This window comes from Oncorhynchus tshawytscha, linkage group LG28 (assembly GCF_018296145.1).
Source record: "Oncorhynchus tshawytscha isolate Ot180627B linkage group LG28, Otsh_v2.0, whole genome shotgun sequence".
Taxonomy (NCBI): Eukaryota; Metazoa; Chordata; class Actinopteri; order Salmoniformes; family Salmonidae; genus Oncorhynchus; species Oncorhynchus tshawytscha.
The window spans coordinates 384,249-405,254 of NC_056456.1; the positions used below are offsets into that span (position 1 = coordinate 384,249).

Genomic DNA, 21,006 nt, shown 5'->3' on the forward strand with positions numbered 1-21,006 from the left:
GGGGGTGAATAGGGTGTAGAATACAGTATTATATTGGTGTGGGGGTGAATAGGGTGTAGAATACAGTATTGTATTGGTGGGGGGTGAATAGGGTGTAGAACACAGTATTGTATTGGGGGGGTGAATAGGGTGTAGAATACAGTATTATATTGGTGTGGGGGGTGAATAGGGTGTAGAATACAGTATTATATTGGTGTGGGGGGTGAATAGGGTGTAGAATACAGTATTGTATTGGTGGGGGGTGAATAGGGTGTAGAACACAGTATTGTATTGGGGGTGAATAGGGTGTAGAACACAGTATTGTATTGGGGGTGAATAGGGTGTAGAATACAGTATTATATTGGTGTGGGGGGTGAATAGGGTGTAGAATACAGTATTATATTGGTGTGGGGGTGAATAGGGTGTAGAATACAGTATTGTATTGGTGGGGGGTGAATAGGGTGTAGAACACAGTATTGTATTGGGGGTAAATAGGGTGTAGAATACAGTATTGTATTGGTGGGGGGTGAATAGGGTGTAGAACACAGTATTGTATTGGTGGGGGTGAATAGGGTGTAGAATACAGTATTGTATTGGGGGTGAATAGGGTGTAGAATACAGTATTATATTGGTGTGGGGGTGAATAGGGTGTAGAATACAGTATTATATTGGTGTGGGGGGTGAATAGGGTGTAGAATACAGTATTATATTGGTGTGGGGAGTGAATAGGGTGTAGAATACAGTATTGTATTGGTGGGGGGTGAATAGGGTGTAGAATACAGTATTATATTGGTGGGGGGTGAATAGGGTGTAGAATACAGTATTATATTGGTGTGGGGGGGGGTGAATAGGGTGTAGAATACAGTATTGTATTGGTGGGGGGGTGAATAGGGTGTAGAATACAGTATTATATTGGTGTGGGGGGTGAATAGGGTGTAGAATACAGTATTGTATTGGTGGGCGGGGGTGAATAGGGTGTAGAATACAGTATTGTATTGGTGGGGGGAATAGGGTGTGAATAGTATTGTATTGGGGGTGTGTAGAACACAGTATTGTATTGGTGTGGGGGTGAATAGGGTGTAGAACACAGTATTGTATTGGTGGGGGGGGGGGTGAATAGGGAAAACAAACCTTGTTCACTTCATTCTTTGACTAGAGTGTGAGAGGGGGTGAGGGAAAGAAAAGGACAAACCATATTAAAACAGATGACAGTGAGACACAAATATGATGGTCATTTCCTAGTTTACATAGAATAGATGGGTAAGTGTTTAACAGATCCCTAGTATACTAGGGTTCAATATAACTTTAGAAGTGCACTACATGGCCAGAAGAACAATGCCTTCGGAAAGTATTCAGACCCCTTGACTTTTCTACATTTTGTTACGTTACAGCCTTATTCTAAAAGGGATTCAATTGTTGTTTTCCCTCATCAATCTACACACAATACCCCATAATGACATCACAATACCCCATAATGACATCACAATACCCCATAATGACATCACAATACCCCATAATGACATCACAATACCCCATAATGACAAATACAAAAAAATGTATACATTTTTGCAAATGTATAAAATAAAATAAATTAAAATATCACATTTTCATAAGTATCCAGACCCTTTACGCAGTACTTTGTTGAAGCACCGTTGGCAGCGGTTACAGCCGGAAGTCTTCTTGGGTATGACGCTACAACCTTGGCACACCTCTATTGGTTTGGCTATGAAAAGCCAACTGACATTTACTCCTGAGGTGCTGACCTGTTGCACCCTCGACAACTACTGTGATTATTATTATTTGACCATGCTGGTCATTTATGATCATTTGAACATCTTGGCCATGTTCTGTTATAATCTCCACCTGGCAAAGCCAGAAGAGGACTGGCCACCCCTCATAGCCTGGTTCCTTTCTAGGTTTCTTCCTAGGTTTTGGCCTTTCTAGGGAGTTTTTCCTAGCCACTGTGCTTCTACACCTGCATTGCTTGCTGTTTGGGGTTTTAGGCTGGGTTTCTGTACAGCACTTTGAGATATCAGCTGATGTAAGAAGGGCTATATAAATACATTTGAATATATTTATTTGACGATTTTCTCCCATTCTTCTCTGAAGATCCTCTCAAGCTATGTCAGGTTTGATGGGGAGCGTCGCTGCACTGCCATTTTCAGGTCTCTCCAGAGATGTTCGATCGGGTTCAAGTCCGGGCTCTGGCTGGGCCCCTCAAGGACATTCAGAAACTTGTTCCGAAGCCACTCCTGCGTTGTCTTGGCTGTGTGCTTAGGGTCGTCAACCTTCACCCCAGTCTGAGGTCCTGAGCGATATGGAGCAGGTTTTCATCAAGGCTCTCTCTCTACATTGCACCATTCATCTTTCTCTCAATCCTGACTAGTCTCCCAGTCCCTGCCCGGGAAAAACACCTCCACTGCATGAAGCTGCCACCACCATGCTTCACCGTATGGATGATGTCAGGTTTCCTCAAGATGTGACGCTTGTCATTCAGGACAAAAAGTACAATCTTGGTTTCATCAGACCAGAGAATCTTGTTTCTCATGGTGTGAGGCCTTTAGGTGCCTTTTGGCAAACTACAAGTGGGCTGTCATGTGCCTTTTACCGAGGAGTGGCTTCCGTCTGGCCACTCTACCATAAAGGCCTGATTGGTAGAGTGCTGCAGAGATGGTTGTCCTTCTGGAAGGTTCTCCCATCTCCACAGAGGAACTCTGGAGCTCTGTCAGTGACCGTCGGGTTCTTGGTCACCTCCCTGACCAAGGCCCTTCTCCCCCGATTGCTCAGTTTGGCCGGGTGGGCAGCCAGGTCTAAGAAGAGTCTTGGTGGTTCCAAACTTCTTCCATTTAAGAATGATGGAGGCCACTGTGTTTTTGGGGACCTTCAATGCTGCAGAATCCTTTGTACCCTTCCCCAAATCTGTGCCTTGACAAAATCCTGTCTCGGAGCTCTACGGACAATTCCTTCGACGTCATGGATTGGTTTTAGCTCTGACATGCACTGTGAACTGTGTGACCTTATATAGACAGGTGTGTGCCTTTCCAAATCATGTCCAATTAATTGAATTTACCACAGGTGGACTCCAATCAAGTTGAAGAAACAACTCAAGGATGATCAATGGAAACAGGATGCACCTGAGCTCAATTTCAAGTATCATAACAAAGGGTCTGAATACTTATGTAAATAAGGTATTTCTGTTATTTTTATAAATACATTTGCAAAAATGTACACTTTTTCACTTCGTCATCATGGGGTATTGCGTGTCGACTGATTACAACATTTTTTTATTTAATTGATTTTAGAAAAAGGCTGTAACGTAACAAAATGTGGAAAAAGTCAAGGGGTCTGAATACTTAATCAGGGGAGCATCGCTGCTCAGCTATTTTCAGGTTTCTCCAGAGATGTTCGATAGGGTTCAAGTCCGGGCTCAGGCTGGGCCCCTCAAGGACATTCAGAAACTTGTGCGGACACGCCTAATCTGAGTTTGGCGGATACCAGGAGAACGCTTCCTTTCCCTATGCATAGTGTCAACTGTAAAGTTTGGTAGAGGAGGAATAATGGTCTGGGGCTATTTTTCATGGTTCGGGCCCCTTAGTTCCAGTGAAGGGAAATCCTAACGCTACAGCATACAATGACATTCTAGATGATTCTGTGCTTCCAACTTTGTGGAAACAGTTTGGGAAAGGCCCTTTCCCGTTTCAGCATGACAATCCCCCATTGCAAAAAGCGAGGTCCATACAAAAAGGTTTATCTAGATCGAAGTGTAAGAAATTGACTGGCCTGCAAAGAGCCCTGACCTCAACCCCATCGAACACCTTTGGGATGAATTGGAGCGCTGACTGCGAGCCAGACCTAATCGTCTAACATCAGTGCCCGACCTCACTAATGCTCTTGTGGCTGAATGGAAGCAAGTCCCTGCAGCAATGTTCCAACATCTAGTGGAAATCATTCCCAGAAGAGTGGAGGCTGTTTTAGCAGCAAAGGGGGACCTACTCCATATTAATGCCCATGGTTTTGCAATAAGATGTTCGACGAGCATCTCTTTTGGCCATGTAGTGTATTCTCAGTCACAATGCATGCGGTCCCCCTGACACAATCTAGACTCATGTCTCCGTTAACTGAGAAAACGAAATATTGTTTTGCTCAAACGGTCAGGTTCCAAATGAGAACGATTCAGCTAGCGGGAAGGGAACTGTATCCTGAACAGGATTCTGGGAAATGGCTGAGTCACTGGCCAATCACTCAGCAGTTATAGAACAGCAGTAGGCGACGCACTCTAACTAATGATAAACTCCCTGGCTTGTGTCCCAAATGACAACCTATACCCTATAAAGTACACCACTACTGACCAGGGCTCATACGGCTCAATAGTAGTGCACTATATAGGGACAAGGGTGCCATTTGGAACGCATATCTGTGTTGTGTGTAGCACACTCATTCACTTCCTCGCTTCCTAGGACGGTGGCAGTGCATATGGAAACGGTCATTAGGTTCCCTTCTATGTACTGTATACGGTGATTCGGCTTCATACTGTGAACAGGTACTTCTGTCTATTCTGCATTATACTTTACCCTCTAGATCTCAAGTGCTGTGCTTAGGCCTGTACATTCCTACTCATCCACAATATCACACTTACTCACACACTCAACTAACTTCTAAATGTAAATCACAGTATTGTGGCGATAAAAAAACCACCCACCTTTTTGCTGATGTTGTCCTCCTTCAGAGGACAGAAGTAACAGAGAGTTTTAGTCTCACGCAAAAGTACATGACCGGTCACACACACACACACACACACACACATTCCCAAAGGCAAACAAATTCACACACACGCACATGAACTCATGAACTCAAATTTATAGAAAAAGATTAACGCTTGTGTGAAGGCTGGTTAGAGGACATAGGAGACAGGAGGAGACAGTAGGAGATAGGATCGAGGAGACAGTAGCAGAGAGGATATAAGAGACAGGAAGAGACAGGATACAGGAGACAGGATACAGGAGACAGGAAGAGACAGCGGGAGACGGAAGAAGACGGGAGGAGACAGGAGATAGGAGACAGGAAGAGAGAGGGTATAGGAGACAGGAAGAGAGAGGGTATAGGAGAAAGGAGGAGACAGGATATAGGAGACAGGATATATGAGACAAGAGGAGATAGGACGAGACAGGATATAGGAGACAGTAGGTGACAGGGTACAGGAGACAGGAAGAGACGGTAGGAGACAGTAGGAAACAATAGGAAACGGTAGGAGACAGGATATAGGAGAAAGGATATAGGGGACAGGATATAGGAGACAGGATGACTGTATTGAACTAGAGGATGAGAGGAGTGAAGAGGGAGGGATGACTGTATTGAACTAGAGGATGAGAGGAGTGTAGAGGGGATGAAGAGGGAGGTTGAACTTAAAGCTCAGATAAACCAACCTGCTTCTCCTTGTCTTTCTTCTCAGCCTATAGAAGCCAGGGAGACATACAAGTGGAATGAGTTATGCTTCGAACACACAGACACACACACAGACACACACACAGACACACACACAGACACACCGTCCATATGCCACTACTGTACTGTACCTCATCGTATGTAACTCAGACAATGTCATTGTGAGGCATCTGTCATCAGGAGAGCTAACAGAATCGTGTTGCTCTCTGTCACACACACACACACACACACACACAGTCTTGTAACACACACACACACCAGAGGGACACACCTTTTCCTTCTTCTTGTCAAGCTTTAGGAAAAATAAAACAAATGAGGTAAACATGATGACTAGAGATGATAGAACAACAACTACTAAATCAAATCAAGAAGAGTGAGATGGGAGAGGTTGGAGGGGAGAGAGACGGGAGAGGTGGGAGGGGAGTGAGACGGGAGATGTTGAAGAGGAGTGAGACGGGAGAGGTTGAGGGGAGTGAGATGGGAAAGGTTGGAGGGGAGTGAGATGGGAGAGGTTGGAGGGGAGTGAGATGGGAGAGGTTGAAGGGGAGTGAGATGGGAGAGGTTGGAGGGGAGTGAGATGGGAGAGGTTGAAGGGGAGTGAGATGGGAGAGGTTGGAGGGGAGTGAGATGGGAGAGGTGGGAGGGGAGTGAGATGGGAGATGTTGGAGGGGAGTGAGACGGGAGAGGTTGGAGGGGAGAGTTTTGAGAGTGAGAAGGAGGGTTGAAGAGGAGTGAGATGGGAGAGGTTGGAGGGGAGTGAGATGGGAGAGGTTGGAGGGGAGTGAGATGGGAGAGGTTGGAGGGGAGTGAGATGGGAGAGGTTGGAGGGGAGTGAGGCGGGAGAAGTTGGGGGGAGTGAGATGGGAGAAGTTGGAGGGGAGTGAGATGGGAGAGATTGGAGGGGGAGTGAGATGGGAGAGGTTGGAGGGGAGTGAGACGGGAGAGGTTGGAGGGGAGTGAGGATGGGAGAGGCTGGAGGGGATGTTTCCTGACAAAGAGGTTGATCTTGAGAGGGAGATTTCACAAGATGAATGGACAGAGGAGTGAGATAGAGGTAAATAATCTTGAGGGCAGTGAGATGGGAGAGGTTGTCTTTCTCAGATGGGAGAGGTTGGAGGGTCATGACCCTACAGGAGGCCAAGGGGAGACAACCACATTCAGGGAGAATTTTGAGGCAGTGAGATGGGAGAGGTTGGAGGGGACCTGAGATGGGAGAGGTATGGACCATGAGACGGAGAGGTTGGAGGGGAGACTGAAAATGGCAGCTGAGATGGGAGAGGTTGGAGGGGAGTGAGACGAGAGGTTGTAGGGGAGATTTTTGAGGGCAAGATGGGAGAGGTTGGAGGGGAGTCAAATCTACAACATCAGGAGAGGTTGGAGGGGATAGACGGGAGAGGTTGAGGGGATGGATGGGAAAGGTTGGAGGGGAGTGAGATGGGAAGGTTGGAGGGGACTGAAACAACAGACCACATGGAGGGGACAGTCTAGATGGGAGAGGTTGGAGGGGAGTTTAATGGGAGAGGTTGGAGGGGAACCATTGTCCTTTTGGAGGGGAGTGAGATGGGAGAGATTGAAGGGGAGTGAGACTTTTGTGGGGAGTAGATGGGAGTTGTCAATCTGGAGAAGATGGAGGGGAGTGAGAGGGAGAGGTTGGAGGGAGAGACTGGAGAGGCTTGGAAGTGAGCCCCCCGGGAGACCCAGGGGAGTGAGACGGGAGAGGTTGGAGGGGAGTGAGATGGGAGAGGTTGGAGGGGAGTGAGACGGGAGAGGTTGGTAGGGGAGTGAGATGGGAGAGGTTGGAGGGGAGTGAGACGGGAGAGGTTGGACAGAGAACACACACACACACACACACACACACACACACACACACACACACACACACACACACACACACACACAAAGTAGGGCAGTGAGATGGGAGAGGTTGGAGGGGACCCAGATGGGAGGGTTGGAGGGGAGTAACCAGAGGTTGGACAAGATGGGAGAGGTTGGAGGGGAGAATTTTGAGGGCAGTGAGATGGGAGAGTTGGAATTGAGACAAACTAGGTTGGAGGGGAGATTTTTGAGGGCAGTGAGATGGGAGAGGTTGGAGGGGAGTGGACAGGAGACGTTGGAGGGGACCTCTCAGGGAGAGGTATGATAGATGGGAGAGGTTGAGGGGATGTTAGATGGGAAAGGTTGGAGGGGACATGGGAGAGGTTGGAGGGGAGATTTTTGAGGGCAGTGAGATGGGAGAGGTTGGAGGGGAGTTCTCTCCAATGAGACTAGAGGTTGGAGGGGAGTGAGACAGGAGAGGTTGGAGGGGAGTGAGACAGGAGAGTTTGGAGGGGAGTGAGACAGGAGAGGTTGGAGGGGAGTGAGACAGGAGAGGTTGGAGGGGAGTGAGACAGGAGAGGTTGGAGGGGAGTGAGACGGGAGAGGTTGGAGGGGATTTTTGAGGGCAGTGAGATGGGAAGGTTGGAGGGGATTAGACAGGAGAGGTTGGAGGGGATCCCTGGGAGAGTTGGAGGGGAGTCCAGATGGGAAAGGTTGGAGGGGAGTGAGATGGGAGAGGTTGGAGGGTTAGTCCAAATGGGAGAGGTTGGAGGGGAGTAAATGGGAGAGGTTGGAGGGGATCCCTGGGAGAGGTTGGAGGGGAGTGAGACGGGAGAGGTTGGAGGGGAGTGAGGATGTGATACAAGCTCAATGTTTCCTGACAAACACGCACACTTGATCTTAGAGCCAACCATTTCACAACATGAATGGACAGAGGAGTGATATACATAAATAATCTCAACACAACCAAACCTTGTCTTTCTCACTGTCCACATCACTGTCATCACCCTACAGGAGGCCAAGGGAGACAACCACATTCAAGAATAGGCACAACCTACATATAACCTACACACAACCTATACCATAACCTGAACAACTTCAGCAAGACTGAAAATGCAGCTCGAATACACTTAAATTCTGATATTGTAGATTTTAAAATGCAAATCTACAACATCATCTTCAAACTGGTTGGTTATACACCAATGAGGAGATGGATATGTCAGCTGAGACTAGTACAAATACACTGAAACAACACACCACATACACAGTCTATATTGGACACTGGGAGTTGTTTAATACCGTCCAGAACCATTGTCCTTTTTGTCCCTAGCCAACAAACCTTTCTGTGCTCCTTATCCTTGTTGTCAATCTGAAGAAGATGAGAGCGAGAGAGAAAGAGAGAGAGATACTGTCCTCAGATGCTTAAAGTGCCAGCCCCCCCTCCCCCCAGACCCATAACATTGCACACACACTCTTTCTCTCTCTCTCACACACACACACGCACACACACACAAAGTACCAAGGAGTAGGGCAGAGGAACACATAACACACCCAGGGCAGGTTGGCAGTGACCATTTACAAACAGACCTATCTAGCATCAACCAAACAGTAATTGACTAACTATTAATTTGTTTGAGCCTCAAGTAGTCAGTCTATGGCCATTACCTTTATGATAATGGTAGATATGTTGAATGTTAGATATCTAACATTATCACACAAGCATCCAGCTATCCCCTTCTGTTAGCATTGCTGCTATGATGCTATCCCTCCCTGTTCTCTCCAATGCTAATATCTACCATTATCCCACTAGCATCCATCTATCCCTCACTGTTATCTTCAATGCTAATATCTACCATTATCCCACTAGCATCCAGCTATCCCTCACTGTTATCTTCAATGCTGATATCTACCATTATCCCACTAGCATCCAGCTATCCCTCCCTGTTATCTCCGATGCTAATATCTACTATTATCCCACCAGCATCCAGCTATCCCTCCCTGTTCTCTCCAATGCTAATATCTACTAGCATCCAGCTATCCCTCACTGTTATCTCCAATGCTAATATCTACTAGCATCCAGCTATCCCTCACTGTTATCTCCAATGCTAATATCTACTAGCATCCAGCTATCCCTCACTGTTATCTCCAATGCTAATATCTTCCATTATCCAACCATTTTTCTTTCCCTTTTCTTTAATCTGAATAAAGTTTTTAGAAGTTGGAATCGTCCCCCAGCGAGGAGATAAGAGCAACCTATTTTACCAGCCCACCTCCCATGTGGAGAGACATAACACATTGAATGATCTGCTGGCTCCCTGCTAGTCACTAGTCTATCAACATCTCACTCTAGAGGAGGAAAGGGAAGACAGCATGCTGAGGAGATGTTGTAAATCTCTTAAACGGCTTTGTGGAGCTAAGTGAGGCTGTGAGAAGCTGTGAGAGTAGCTTTACTAGGGCATTCGACTGCTGCCACTAACGACTACCACAAGACTACGAGCAACATTTTGAATGTTTACATGGAGACAGAGGGGTTTATAGGGATCGGTATACACAGCCATCTTTCCCCTAGAACCCCCCCCCCTCACCTCTGAGCCAGCGTCCGAGTCCGAGCAACCAGACTGAGACAAGAAAAGGAGGATGAGACAAAGAGGTGAAAAAGACCTTACCCCAATGACCCATAAGGAGATGTTGATTTCCTGCCTTAAACCAACAAAGTAGTTTTCTTCTGTTATGTAAAGTGTTTACAACAGCAATGTGAGTATGAGGTCAAGTCTAGGTTATATTGCAGGTTGCTCAGGATTATTTTATACATACAGTATGTATATACATATATACCTTAACCCGATTGATACCAACTAGACAACTGTCAGTTTAACTCTGGTATCAGTGACCAAGTTATACAACACTATTAGATCAAGCAGTCCAGTCAAGTCCCGTATCTCCTCTTACCTCCGACTAGCAGCCAAACGAAAATCCCAGAAAATAATGAAAAAAAAAGAAGAAGGTTTAATATGTATGAGTAGGGGAGGGGATTGTTGACAATGTGACCAGAGATAGTGGTAAATAAAATAGGTGGGTAAACTCTGATCGCGGAAAAAAAAAGTATTGCTCCATACACTTTCCATGCATTTTTAAACAAAAGGTGGGTAAACTGTTGAGCAAAACAAACACTTTGCTCTATACAAACTACATGCTAACGCTAACACTGAGCTCTATACAAACTACAGGCTAATGCTAACACTGAACACGGAGCTCTATACAAACTACAGGCTAACGCTAACACTGAGCTCTATACAAACTACATGCTAACGCTAACACTGAGCTCTATACAAACTACAGGCTAACGCTAACACTGAACACTGAGCTCTATACAAACTACAGGCTAACGCTAACACTGAGCTCTATACAAACTACATGCTAACGCTAACACTGAGCTCTATACAAACTACAGGCTAACGCTAACACTGAACACTGAGCTCTATACAAACTACAGGCTAACGCTAACACTGAGCTCTATACAAACTACATGCTAACGCTAACACTGAGCTCTATACAAACTACAGGCTAATGCTAACACTGAGCTCTATACAAACTACATGCTAACGCTAACACTGAGCTCTATACAAACTACAGGCTAATGCTAACACTGAACACGGAGCTCTATACAAACTACAGGCTAACGCTAACACTGAGCTCTATACAAACTACATGCTAACACTGAGCTCTATACAAACTACAGGCTAACGCTAACACTGAACACTGAGCTCTATACAAACTACAGGCTAACGCTAACACTGAGCTCTATACAAACTACATGCTAACGCTAACACTGAGCTCTATACAAACTACAGGCTAATGCTAACACTGAGCTCTATACAAACTACAGGCTAACGCTAACACTGAGCTCTATACAAACTACATGCTAATGCTAACACTGAGCTCTATACAAACTACAGGCTAACGCTAACACTGAGCTCTATACAAACTACATGCTAACGCTAACACTGAGCTCTATACAAACTACAGGCTAACGCTAACACTGAACACTGAGCTCTATACAAACTACAGGCTAACGCTAACACTGAGCTCTATACAAACTACATGCTAACGCTAACACTGAGCTCTATACAAACTACAGGCTAACGCTAACACTGAGCTCTATACAAACTACATGCTAACGCTAACACTTTGCTCTATACAAACTACATGCTAACGCTAACACTGAGCTCTATACAAACTACATGCTAACGCTAACACTGAGCTCTATAAAAACTACATGCTAACGCTAACACTGAGCTCTATACAAACTACAGGCTAATGCTAACACTGAGCTCTATACAAACTACAGGCTAACGCTAACACTGAACTCTATACAAACTACAGGCTAAAGCAAACACTGAACACTGTGATCTATACAAACTACAGGCTAAAGCAAACACTGAACACTGTGATCTATACAAACTACAGGCTAAAACTAATACTGTGCATTATACAAACTACAGGCTAAACACTCAATATTGTGCTCTATGCAAACAAGCTGAAGTTCACACTGAAAACTATGCTCTAAAAACTCTGTCCTCTGTATGGGAGGGTAATACCCACCACATCATCCTCCCCCTCGTTGTCGGTTAGAGCCTGGAGAGGACAAACACACAACCCTCAGTTTCAATGAGAAATGTAAGCTGAAACCACACCACTGTTTAAAAGCTGAGAGAAATGCAGTGCCCTTTTCATTGACTACAAGACCTAGAGTATGACAGAAAACAACTAGATACTATGCCATATTATAGTAGCATCTTAACTGCCTGTGTTAGATGGACAGACCTACCCCCTCATCGAACTCCTCAGGCTCCTCCTCATCCTCAAGCTTAGGAGAAAAACGGGTATATCATCAATCAAATAAATCCAATGTATAAAGCCCTTCATGAAGGCGTCTTGTTTAAATCCACACAATGTAACAACATGGGAGTCCAGGGGTACCACCGCTGATATCAAAAGAAGGATTCTAGAACAGTCACACAAGGAATCATACTCTACCGTTCAAAAGTTTGGGGTCATTTAGAAATGTCCTTGTTTTTGAAAGAAAAGCTTTTTAAATTTTTTTTTATCAATCAACCATCAAGCCAATTCAACTTGTGGGAGGTGCTTCAGGAAGGGGTGAAATCTCTTCAGATGACCAACTAGAATGCCAAAGGTCTGCCAGGCTGTAATTGCGGCAAATGGAGGATTCTTTGACGAAAGAAAAGTTTGAAGGACACAATTATTATTCCAATTAAATATTATTTATAACCTTGTCAATGTCTTGACTATATTTCCTATTCATTTCGCAAAGACATTTCTAAGTGACCCCAAACTTTTGAACAGTAGTGAATATGGATGGAGAGAGGTCTACAGACCAACAAGAAGTTATATAGGGATGGAGAGGTCTACAGACCTACAAGAAGTTATATAGGAATGGAGAGGTCTACAGACCAACAAGAAGTTATATAGGGATGGAGAGATCTACAGACCTACAAGAAGTTATATAGGGATGAAGAGGTCTACAGACCTACAAGAAGTTATATAGGAATGGAGAGGTCTACAGACCAACAATAAGTTATATAGGAATGGAGAGGTCTACAGACCTACAAGAAGTTATATAGGGATGGAGAGGTCTACAGACCTACAAGAAGTTATATAGGGAAGGAGAGGTCTACAGACCAACAAGAAGTTATATAGGGATGGAGAGGTCTACAGACCTACAAGAAGTTATATAGGGATGGAGAGGTCTACAGACCTACAAGAAGTTATATAGGGATGGAGAGGTCTACAGACCTACAAGAAGCTACATATGGATGGAGAGGTCTACAGACCAACAAGAAGTTATATAGGGATGGAGAGGTCTACAGACCTACAAGAAGTTATATAGGGATGGAGAGGTCTACAGACCTACAAGAAGTTATATAGGGATGGAGAGGTCTACAGACCTACAAGAAGCTACATATGGATGGAGAGTTCTACAGACCAACAAGAAGTTATATAGGGATGGAGAGGTCTACAGACCTACAAGAAGCTACATATGGATGGAGAGGTCTACAGACCTACAATAAGCTACATATGGATGGAGAGGTCTACAGACCTACAAGAAGCTACATATGGATGGAGAGGTCTACAGACCTACAAGAAGCTACATTATGGATGGAGAGGTCTACAGACCTACAAGAAGCTACATATGGATGGAGAGGTCTACAGACCTACAAGAAGCTACATATGGATGGAGAGGTCTACAGATCTACAAGAAGCTATATATGGATGTTGATACATGGGGTTGATGCATTTTTCATAAGGGAAAATCAAGTCAGAAAATTCCAAGTGGAAAGAAGCCTTTTTAATCCGTAAATAAAACTGTAAATGGACACTATAGGTTGAAAATGTCCTTCATTGCAGGAACGTTCTCCTGCAACAGGGTGATCAAATTAAGAACCTACATCTGTATAGTTGCTATAGGGAAGCCAACACTTCCAGCCATTGTTTTTCATCCATATACTTATTTTATTTGTTTGGTTGTCTTTGGCGTGACAACAAAACAAAGACAGAGAGGTGCTGGCTACAACACAAACAGACAGGCTAAGGAGAAGATCCTAGGTACAGGACAGGGTTTAGTCGGGACGTTGAGTTGAGATATATAGGCACTGGTGTGGATCTGGGTCATAGAAGGAAAGGGCAGAGGTGCGAGGAGAGAGAGGGTCACCTTGGACCCAGGAACAGCCTTTGGACCTTTGACCTACCATACACTCCTCTGCAGCGACCTGGAGACACACACACACACATCTGCTGGTTAGTCTTCATATGCTTCGATATGCTCTGAACCACTTTATGTACACACACACACACACACACACACACACACACACACACACACACACACACACACACACACACACACACACACACACACACACACACACACACACACACACACACTTCAATATGCTCTGAACCACTTTATGTACACACACACACACACACACACACACACACACACACACACACACACACACACACATCTGCTGGTTAGTCTTCATATGCTTCAATATGCTCTGAACCACTTTATGTACACACACACACACACACACACACACACACACACACACACACACACACACACACACACACACATCTGCTGGTTAGTCTTCATATGCTTCAATATGCTCTGAACCACTTTATATCACACACACACACACATCTGCTGGTTAGTCTTCATATGCTTCAATATCCTCTGAACCACTTTATATACACACACACACACACATCTGCTGGTTAGTCTTCACACACACACACACATCCTCTGAACCACTTTACACACACACACACACATCTGCTGGTTAGTCTTCATATGCTTCAATATGCTCTGAACCACTTTATATCACACACACACACATCTGCTGGTTAGTCTTCATATGCTTCGATATCCTCTGAACCACTTTATGTACACACACACACACACACACACACACACACACACACACACACACACACACACACACACACACACACACACACACACACACACACACACACACACACACACACACACATCTGCTGGTTAGTCTTCATATGCTTCAATATGCTCTGAACCACTTTATATCACACACACACACACATCTGCTGGTTAGTCTTCATATGCTTCGATATCCTCTGAACCACTTTATGTACACACACACACACACACACACACACACACACACACACACACACACACACACACACACACACACACACACTGAAGCTTGCACACACACACACCTTCTTTTGGGATCCCTCATAGTCGGGTCTGATTTCCCCCCCGGCACCTAAGTATAATGTGTAAAGTGTCTGACAACGTTGCTTCTCACCTGTTTAGCCCCCATGCACTCAAACATCTTCTCCAACAAGACCCGCATCTGTTGTATGTTATTCATCAACACGCATGGCTGGGAGAGAGGGAGGAAAAGAGATGGAGACAGAAAGAGAGAGGGAGAGAGAGAGAAAGAGAGATAAGAGACAAAGAAAAGAGAGGAGAGAGAAACAAAAGAGAGTAAAATAGAAGGTGTGTGTTGAGGTGAAGTGAGATTCAGAGAGACGAGAGAGTAAAAGAGAAGGTGTGTTGAGGTGAAGTGAGATTCAGAGAGACGAGAGAGTAAAAGAGAAGGTGTGTTGAGGTGAAGTGAGATTCAGAGAGACGAGAGAGTAAAAGAGAAGGTGTGTGTTGAGGTCAAGTGAGATTCAGAGAGAAGAGAAACAACATGCTGCAGTAACTGAGAAAACTAAGGTGTTTTATAAGCTCTAAAGATGATGCAGTACAGAAGCTGTAGAGAGAGGACATAGTGTCCTTCAGAAATGAATTTTGAAGTGGATACAGTCTATCGGTTCGTAAAGGAACCCTGTTGAGAGAATGCAGTACTCACTATCTTCTCCTTCTGGCAGTAGGAGGGGAAATCCTTGGACAGGATAGCACAGTATTGCATTAGCACCTTTGTGATGGTCTGGAGACAGAGAAAACAGTCAGAAAACACCTTTGTGATGGTCTGGAGGCAGAGAAAACAGTCAGAAAACACCTTTGTGATGGTCTGGAGAGAGAGAGAAAACAGTCAGAAAACACCTTTGTGATGGTCTGGAGAGAGAGAAAACAGTCAGAAAACACCTTTGTGATGGTCTGGAGAGAGAGAGAAAACAGTCAGAAAACACCTTTGTGATGGTCTGGAGGCAGAGAAAACAGTCAGAAAACACCTTTGTGATGGTCTGGAGAGAGAGAGAAAACAGTCAGAAAACACCTTTGTGATGGTCTGGAGAGAGCAGAGAAAACAGTCAGAAAACACCTTTGTGATGGTCTGGAGGCAGAGAAAACAGTCAGAAAACACCTTTGTGATGGTCTGGAGGCAGAGAAAACAGTCAGATATTCTTAAATAATTATTAAAGAGAGAAATAAGGAGAGTGACTGATACAACACACCAACCACTGGGGTTTCTACCCTGCAGACTGATACAACACACCAACCACTGGGGTTTCCACCCTGCAGACTGATACAAAACACCAACCACTGGGGTTTCTACCCTGCAGACTGATACAACACACCAACCACTGGGTTTCTACCCTGCAGACTGATACAACACACCAACCACTGGGGTTTCTACCCTGCAGACTGATACAACACACCAACCACTGGGGTTTCCAACCTGCAGACTGATACAAAACACCAACCACTGGGTTTCTACCCTGCAGACTGATACAACACACCAACCACTGGGGTTTCTACCCTGCAGACTGATACAACACACCAACCACTGGGTTTCCACCCTGCAGACTGATACAACACACTAACTCTATCACAAGTTCAGTGTTTTAAAGGCAACAATAACCATCTGACCATGGAGATAATGTTTTTCGGGTGTTTTGAAGTGTCCATAATTATATCTCTCTACCTCTTATTCTCTGTATTCAAGTTGTGTTTGTTGTTAACGAGGTTGACTCTGTATTAATTATGTTGCTTGCTAATTTGATTGAATTAAATTCCATTGACATTTATCTATTCATCTCAGCGAGAGAGTTTGTGTGTGTGTGTGTGTGTGTGTGTGTATGTGTGTGTGTGTGTTTGTGTGTTACCTTGGCGAATCGCCTGTTGTAGTGGGCCTGCACCTTGGGGTCAGGACAGTCTAGTTTCTTGATGATCTCAAAGCTCTGGTTGAGCTGGGTGAAGATGTCCACTACTGAACTGGAGAACAGAGCATGCTCCGATGTTTGCTGGAACTATAATAGGGAGGAGAGAGCGATAGAGATAGAGGGAGAGAGAGAGAGAGAGAGCGCCACAGAGAGAGAGAGAGAGAGGTCAGAGGTCACGGTACAAAGGTCAGATAGGTAGAATTAGTCTGTGCCCCGATTCTCCACCATTTTCTTGATGTGTGTACTTGCACACTCCCCAAAATGGATTTTAAAGTATAGGATTGGTGTAAGTATTGGCTGGAGGGAGTTTCCGCCATTGTTAAACCCATGCAAGAAAGTGTGCAAGTGAGCTGGTGAGATGTGGAGGTCCCTTACCCCTTCCCTCTTGTCCCTCTCTAGAGCTCCATTCATAAACTCCATGGACACATCCTCGTTCTCACCCAGCCACTGAAGGACAAACTGCAGAAACCACCTGGAGAGAGGAAAGAAGAGGGAGAAAGAAAAGGAGAAGGAGGGAGGGACAGTGGGAAAGAAAACGAGAAAGAGAGAGTCAGAAAGGGAGACAGACAGAAAGGGAGGCAGACAGGAAGGGAGACAGACAGGGAGACAGACAGAAAGGGAGACAGACAGAAAGGGAGACAGACAGAAAAGGAGGCAGACAGAAAGGGAGACAGACAGAAAGGTATGCAGACAGAAAGGGAGACAGACAGAAAGGGAGACAGACAGGAAGGGAGACAGTCAGAAAGGGAGACAGACAGAAAGGGAGACAGACAGAAAGGGAGACAGAAAGAGAGGTAGAAGAAAGGACAGAGGGGGACAGAAGTCAGACAGAAAGGGAGTCAGACAGAAAGGGAGACAGACAGAAAGGGAGAGAGTCAGAAAGGGAGACAGACAGAAAGAGAGGCAGACAGAAAGGACAGAGACAGACAGAAAGGGAGGCAGACAGAAAGGAAAAGGAGGCAGACAGAAAGGGGGACAGACAGAAAGAGAGGTAGACAGAAAGGGAGACAGACAGAAAGGGAGTCAGACAGAAAGGGAGACAGACAGACAGGGAGGCAGACAGAAAGGGAGACAGACAGAAAGGGAGACAGACAGAAAGAGAGACAGTCAGTGAGGGAGACAGTTACAGCCCAATTACAGGAAGAGAGAATTAGAAAAGACGTAGTGTGAATGTGAGAAAGAAGCAGTATGAAACAAAGTGTTAGAGAACAAGTGGCTGTCAGAGAGAAAGAGTGATTTGATGAATTCATGAGCAAGAGGATACAGTGAGGGTGGGGGTGGGTCCCTACTCACGCAGAATACTCTGGTACAGTGTCTTGGAAGGCAGGCAGGTCGATCACATACTCGTTGTAAAGCCACTTGACCTTGAAGTGAAGATTCATGTAGTCAGCACTCTTACACAGACGATGTTTCTCGTGCTCTGGGGATAGAAAACACACACACACACACACACACACACACACACACACACACACACACACACACACACACACACACACACACACACAGTTAGTTAGCTTCTGTCTGTCTTAACTTCCATTCAAGAGGACCACAATGGAAATAAGTCCCAGACTTTATTGTGTGTTATCCTCCATGATTTTATTCATGTGCAGGTGTATGACTTTTAAGTTTTATGTGTGCTTGTTTTTTTAAATGGTCGAATGAATAAACTAAACTAAACATGGGTTCACCCAAACGACAGCTACAGTTACATGAACAGTATATTCCATATTCTACACAAGTGTCCCTGTTCTGATATACCGTTAGGCTCCAAACAAGCCACAACTCAAATAATAATTGCTGTCATGTTGAATTTGTGAAAACCTATTGCAATATTAGTGTTATGTAAGAATTCATTGATGAAGCCATCTCCCTAGGAGGGCTGGGAATTGTCAGGGACCTCACGATATTATCACAATGCTTAGTAGGGTGTCCACCCACTGCCCAGAGTGCGTGAAAATGAGCTTTCGTTATGACATTTCACTTCCTTACGTTACAAAATATAAATTTTCCAGGACAACTGTGAGTCTTCATGTTCTGAATCGTTCAGTGCGGTCTTTCTCTGACATCTCATTAGCATTATATCCCCAAAAATGTGTCACCTAATACATCCCATAATAAGCACCGAGCTCTCTTTGACAGAGTGGCACCGCTTTCTCGCAGCGACTTTTGAGGATTTTACACCGGGGTCGTCTGCAAAGTTGTTTCCGCGAGTCGCAAAAAGCCAAATTAACACGATACCCTGTTGTTTTTTTTAACCTTTATTTAACTAGGTGAGTCGGTTAAGAACAAATTCTTATTTTCAATGACGGCCTAGAAAAGGTGGGTTAACTGCCTGTTCAGGGGCAGAATGACAGATTTTTACCTTGTCAGCTCGGGAATTTGAACTTGCAACCTTTCGGTTACTAGTCCAACGCTCTAACCACCAGGCTACCCTGCTGCTCCCCTCTAACCACTAGGCTACCTGCCTCCTCTAACCACTAGGCTACCTGCTCCCCTCTAACCACTAGGCTACCTGCTCCCCTCTAACCACTAGGCTACCTGCTCCCCTCTAACCACCAGGCTACCGTGCTGCTCCCCTTTAACCACTAGGCTACCTGCTCCCCTCTAACCACTAGGCTACCTGCTCCCTCTCTAACCACTAGGCTACCTGCTCCCCTCTAACCACTAGGCTACCTGCTCCCCTCTAACCACTAGGCTACCTGCTCCCCTCTAACCACTAGGCTACCTGCTGCTCCCCTCTAACTACTAGGCTACCTGCTGCTCCCCTCTAACCACTAGGCTACCTGCTGCTCCCCTCTAACTACTAGGCTACCTGCTGCTCCCCTCTAACCACTAGGCTACCTGCTGCTCCCCTCTAACTACTAGGTTACCTGCTGCTCCCCTCTAACCACTAGGCTACCTGCTTCTCTCCTCTAACCACTATGCTACCTGCTGCTCCCTGCTCTAACCACTAGGCTACCTGCTCCCCCTCTAACCACTAGGCTACCTGCTGTTCCCCCACTCTAACCACTAGGCTACCTGCTGCTCCCCTCTAACCACTAGGCTACCCTGCTGCTCCCACTCAAACCACTAGGCTACCTGCCTCCTCTAACCACTAGGCTACCTGCCTCCTCTAACCACTAAGCTACCTGCCTCCTCTAACCACTAGGCTACCTGCTGCTCCCCTCTAACCACTAGGCTACCTGCCTCCTCTAACCACTAGGCTACCTGCTGCTCCCCTCTAACCACTAGGCTACCTGCCTCCTCTAACCACTAGGCTACCTGCCTCCTCTAACCACTAGGCTACCTGCCTCCTCTAACCACTAGGCTACCTGCCTCCTCTAACCACTAGGCTACCTGCTGCTCCCCTCTAACCACTAGGCTACCTGCCTCCTCTAACCACTAGGCTACCTGCTGCTCCCCTCTAACCACTAGGCTACCTGCTGCTCCCCTCTAACCACTAGGCTACCTGCTGCTCCCCTCTAACCACTAGGCTACCTGCTGCTCCCCTCTAACCACTAGGCTACCTGCTGCTCCCCTCTAACCACTAGGCTACCTGCCGCTCTGTCTTATGAAGACTAAGCTGAATTCAATGTAAAAGGCTTTGTAAGTAAAAAGCTCTGTTGACATTTCAGAGAGACACGCTTGTTTTTGTGAGAAATCTTTGAAAAAGAAAATGAATTTCGCGTTAATATTAAAAGTGTATAGTAAAATATGAAAATACTACATCATGTCTCAAAATCGATATCTATTCTACCTTAATATTGTTTTATGTCCTGCGGGATTCGAGAAGAAAGATCACAAATTCAACGATCCAGCTTAGCTGATGCAATGCTATTTTCCATATTTTTGACCACTTTTTCTGGCCATCCTACACGGGTAAAACCTCCAATAACCTTTGAACGGATAATGATTAAGACATGAGGTTTGGACCTTTGGTTTTAGCCATTGGTCAAGATATGTGTTTTTTGATTCGACACGCTAGGTGCTGATAAGACGTGCATTGAGATTCTCACAATTCTATAAGTACTGCGATTCGATACTGCGATTGCATTGTAATTTCATGGTCCAGACATATTGCTCATTATATGTCTCCTGCAATGAGACAAG

The 21,006-nt window shown here is 45.3% G+C and overlaps 1 protein-coding gene across 1 annotated transcript in view; it reads right to left on the minus strand.

The window, feature by feature from the left end:
* LOC112262517 (protein unc-13 homolog B-like) overlaps window positions 1–21,006 on the minus strand; it is a 174,006-nt gene that overhangs the window by 15,579 nt on the left and 137,421 nt on the right. The window contains exons 19-23 of the mRNA XM_042308333.1: window positions 18,208–18,334; window positions 17,290–17,386; window positions 16,858–17,001; window positions 15,663–15,740; window positions 15,111–15,188 (exon numbers count right to left, since the gene is read on the minus strand). Coding sequence (XP_042164267.1) covers window positions 15,111–15,188; window positions 15,663–15,740; window positions 16,858–17,001; window positions 17,290–17,386; window positions 18,208–18,334 — 524 coding nt within the window. The remainder of the gene's footprint in view (window positions 1–15,110; window positions 15,189–15,662; window positions 15,741–16,857; window positions 17,002–17,289; window positions 17,387–18,207; window positions 18,335–21,006) is intronic.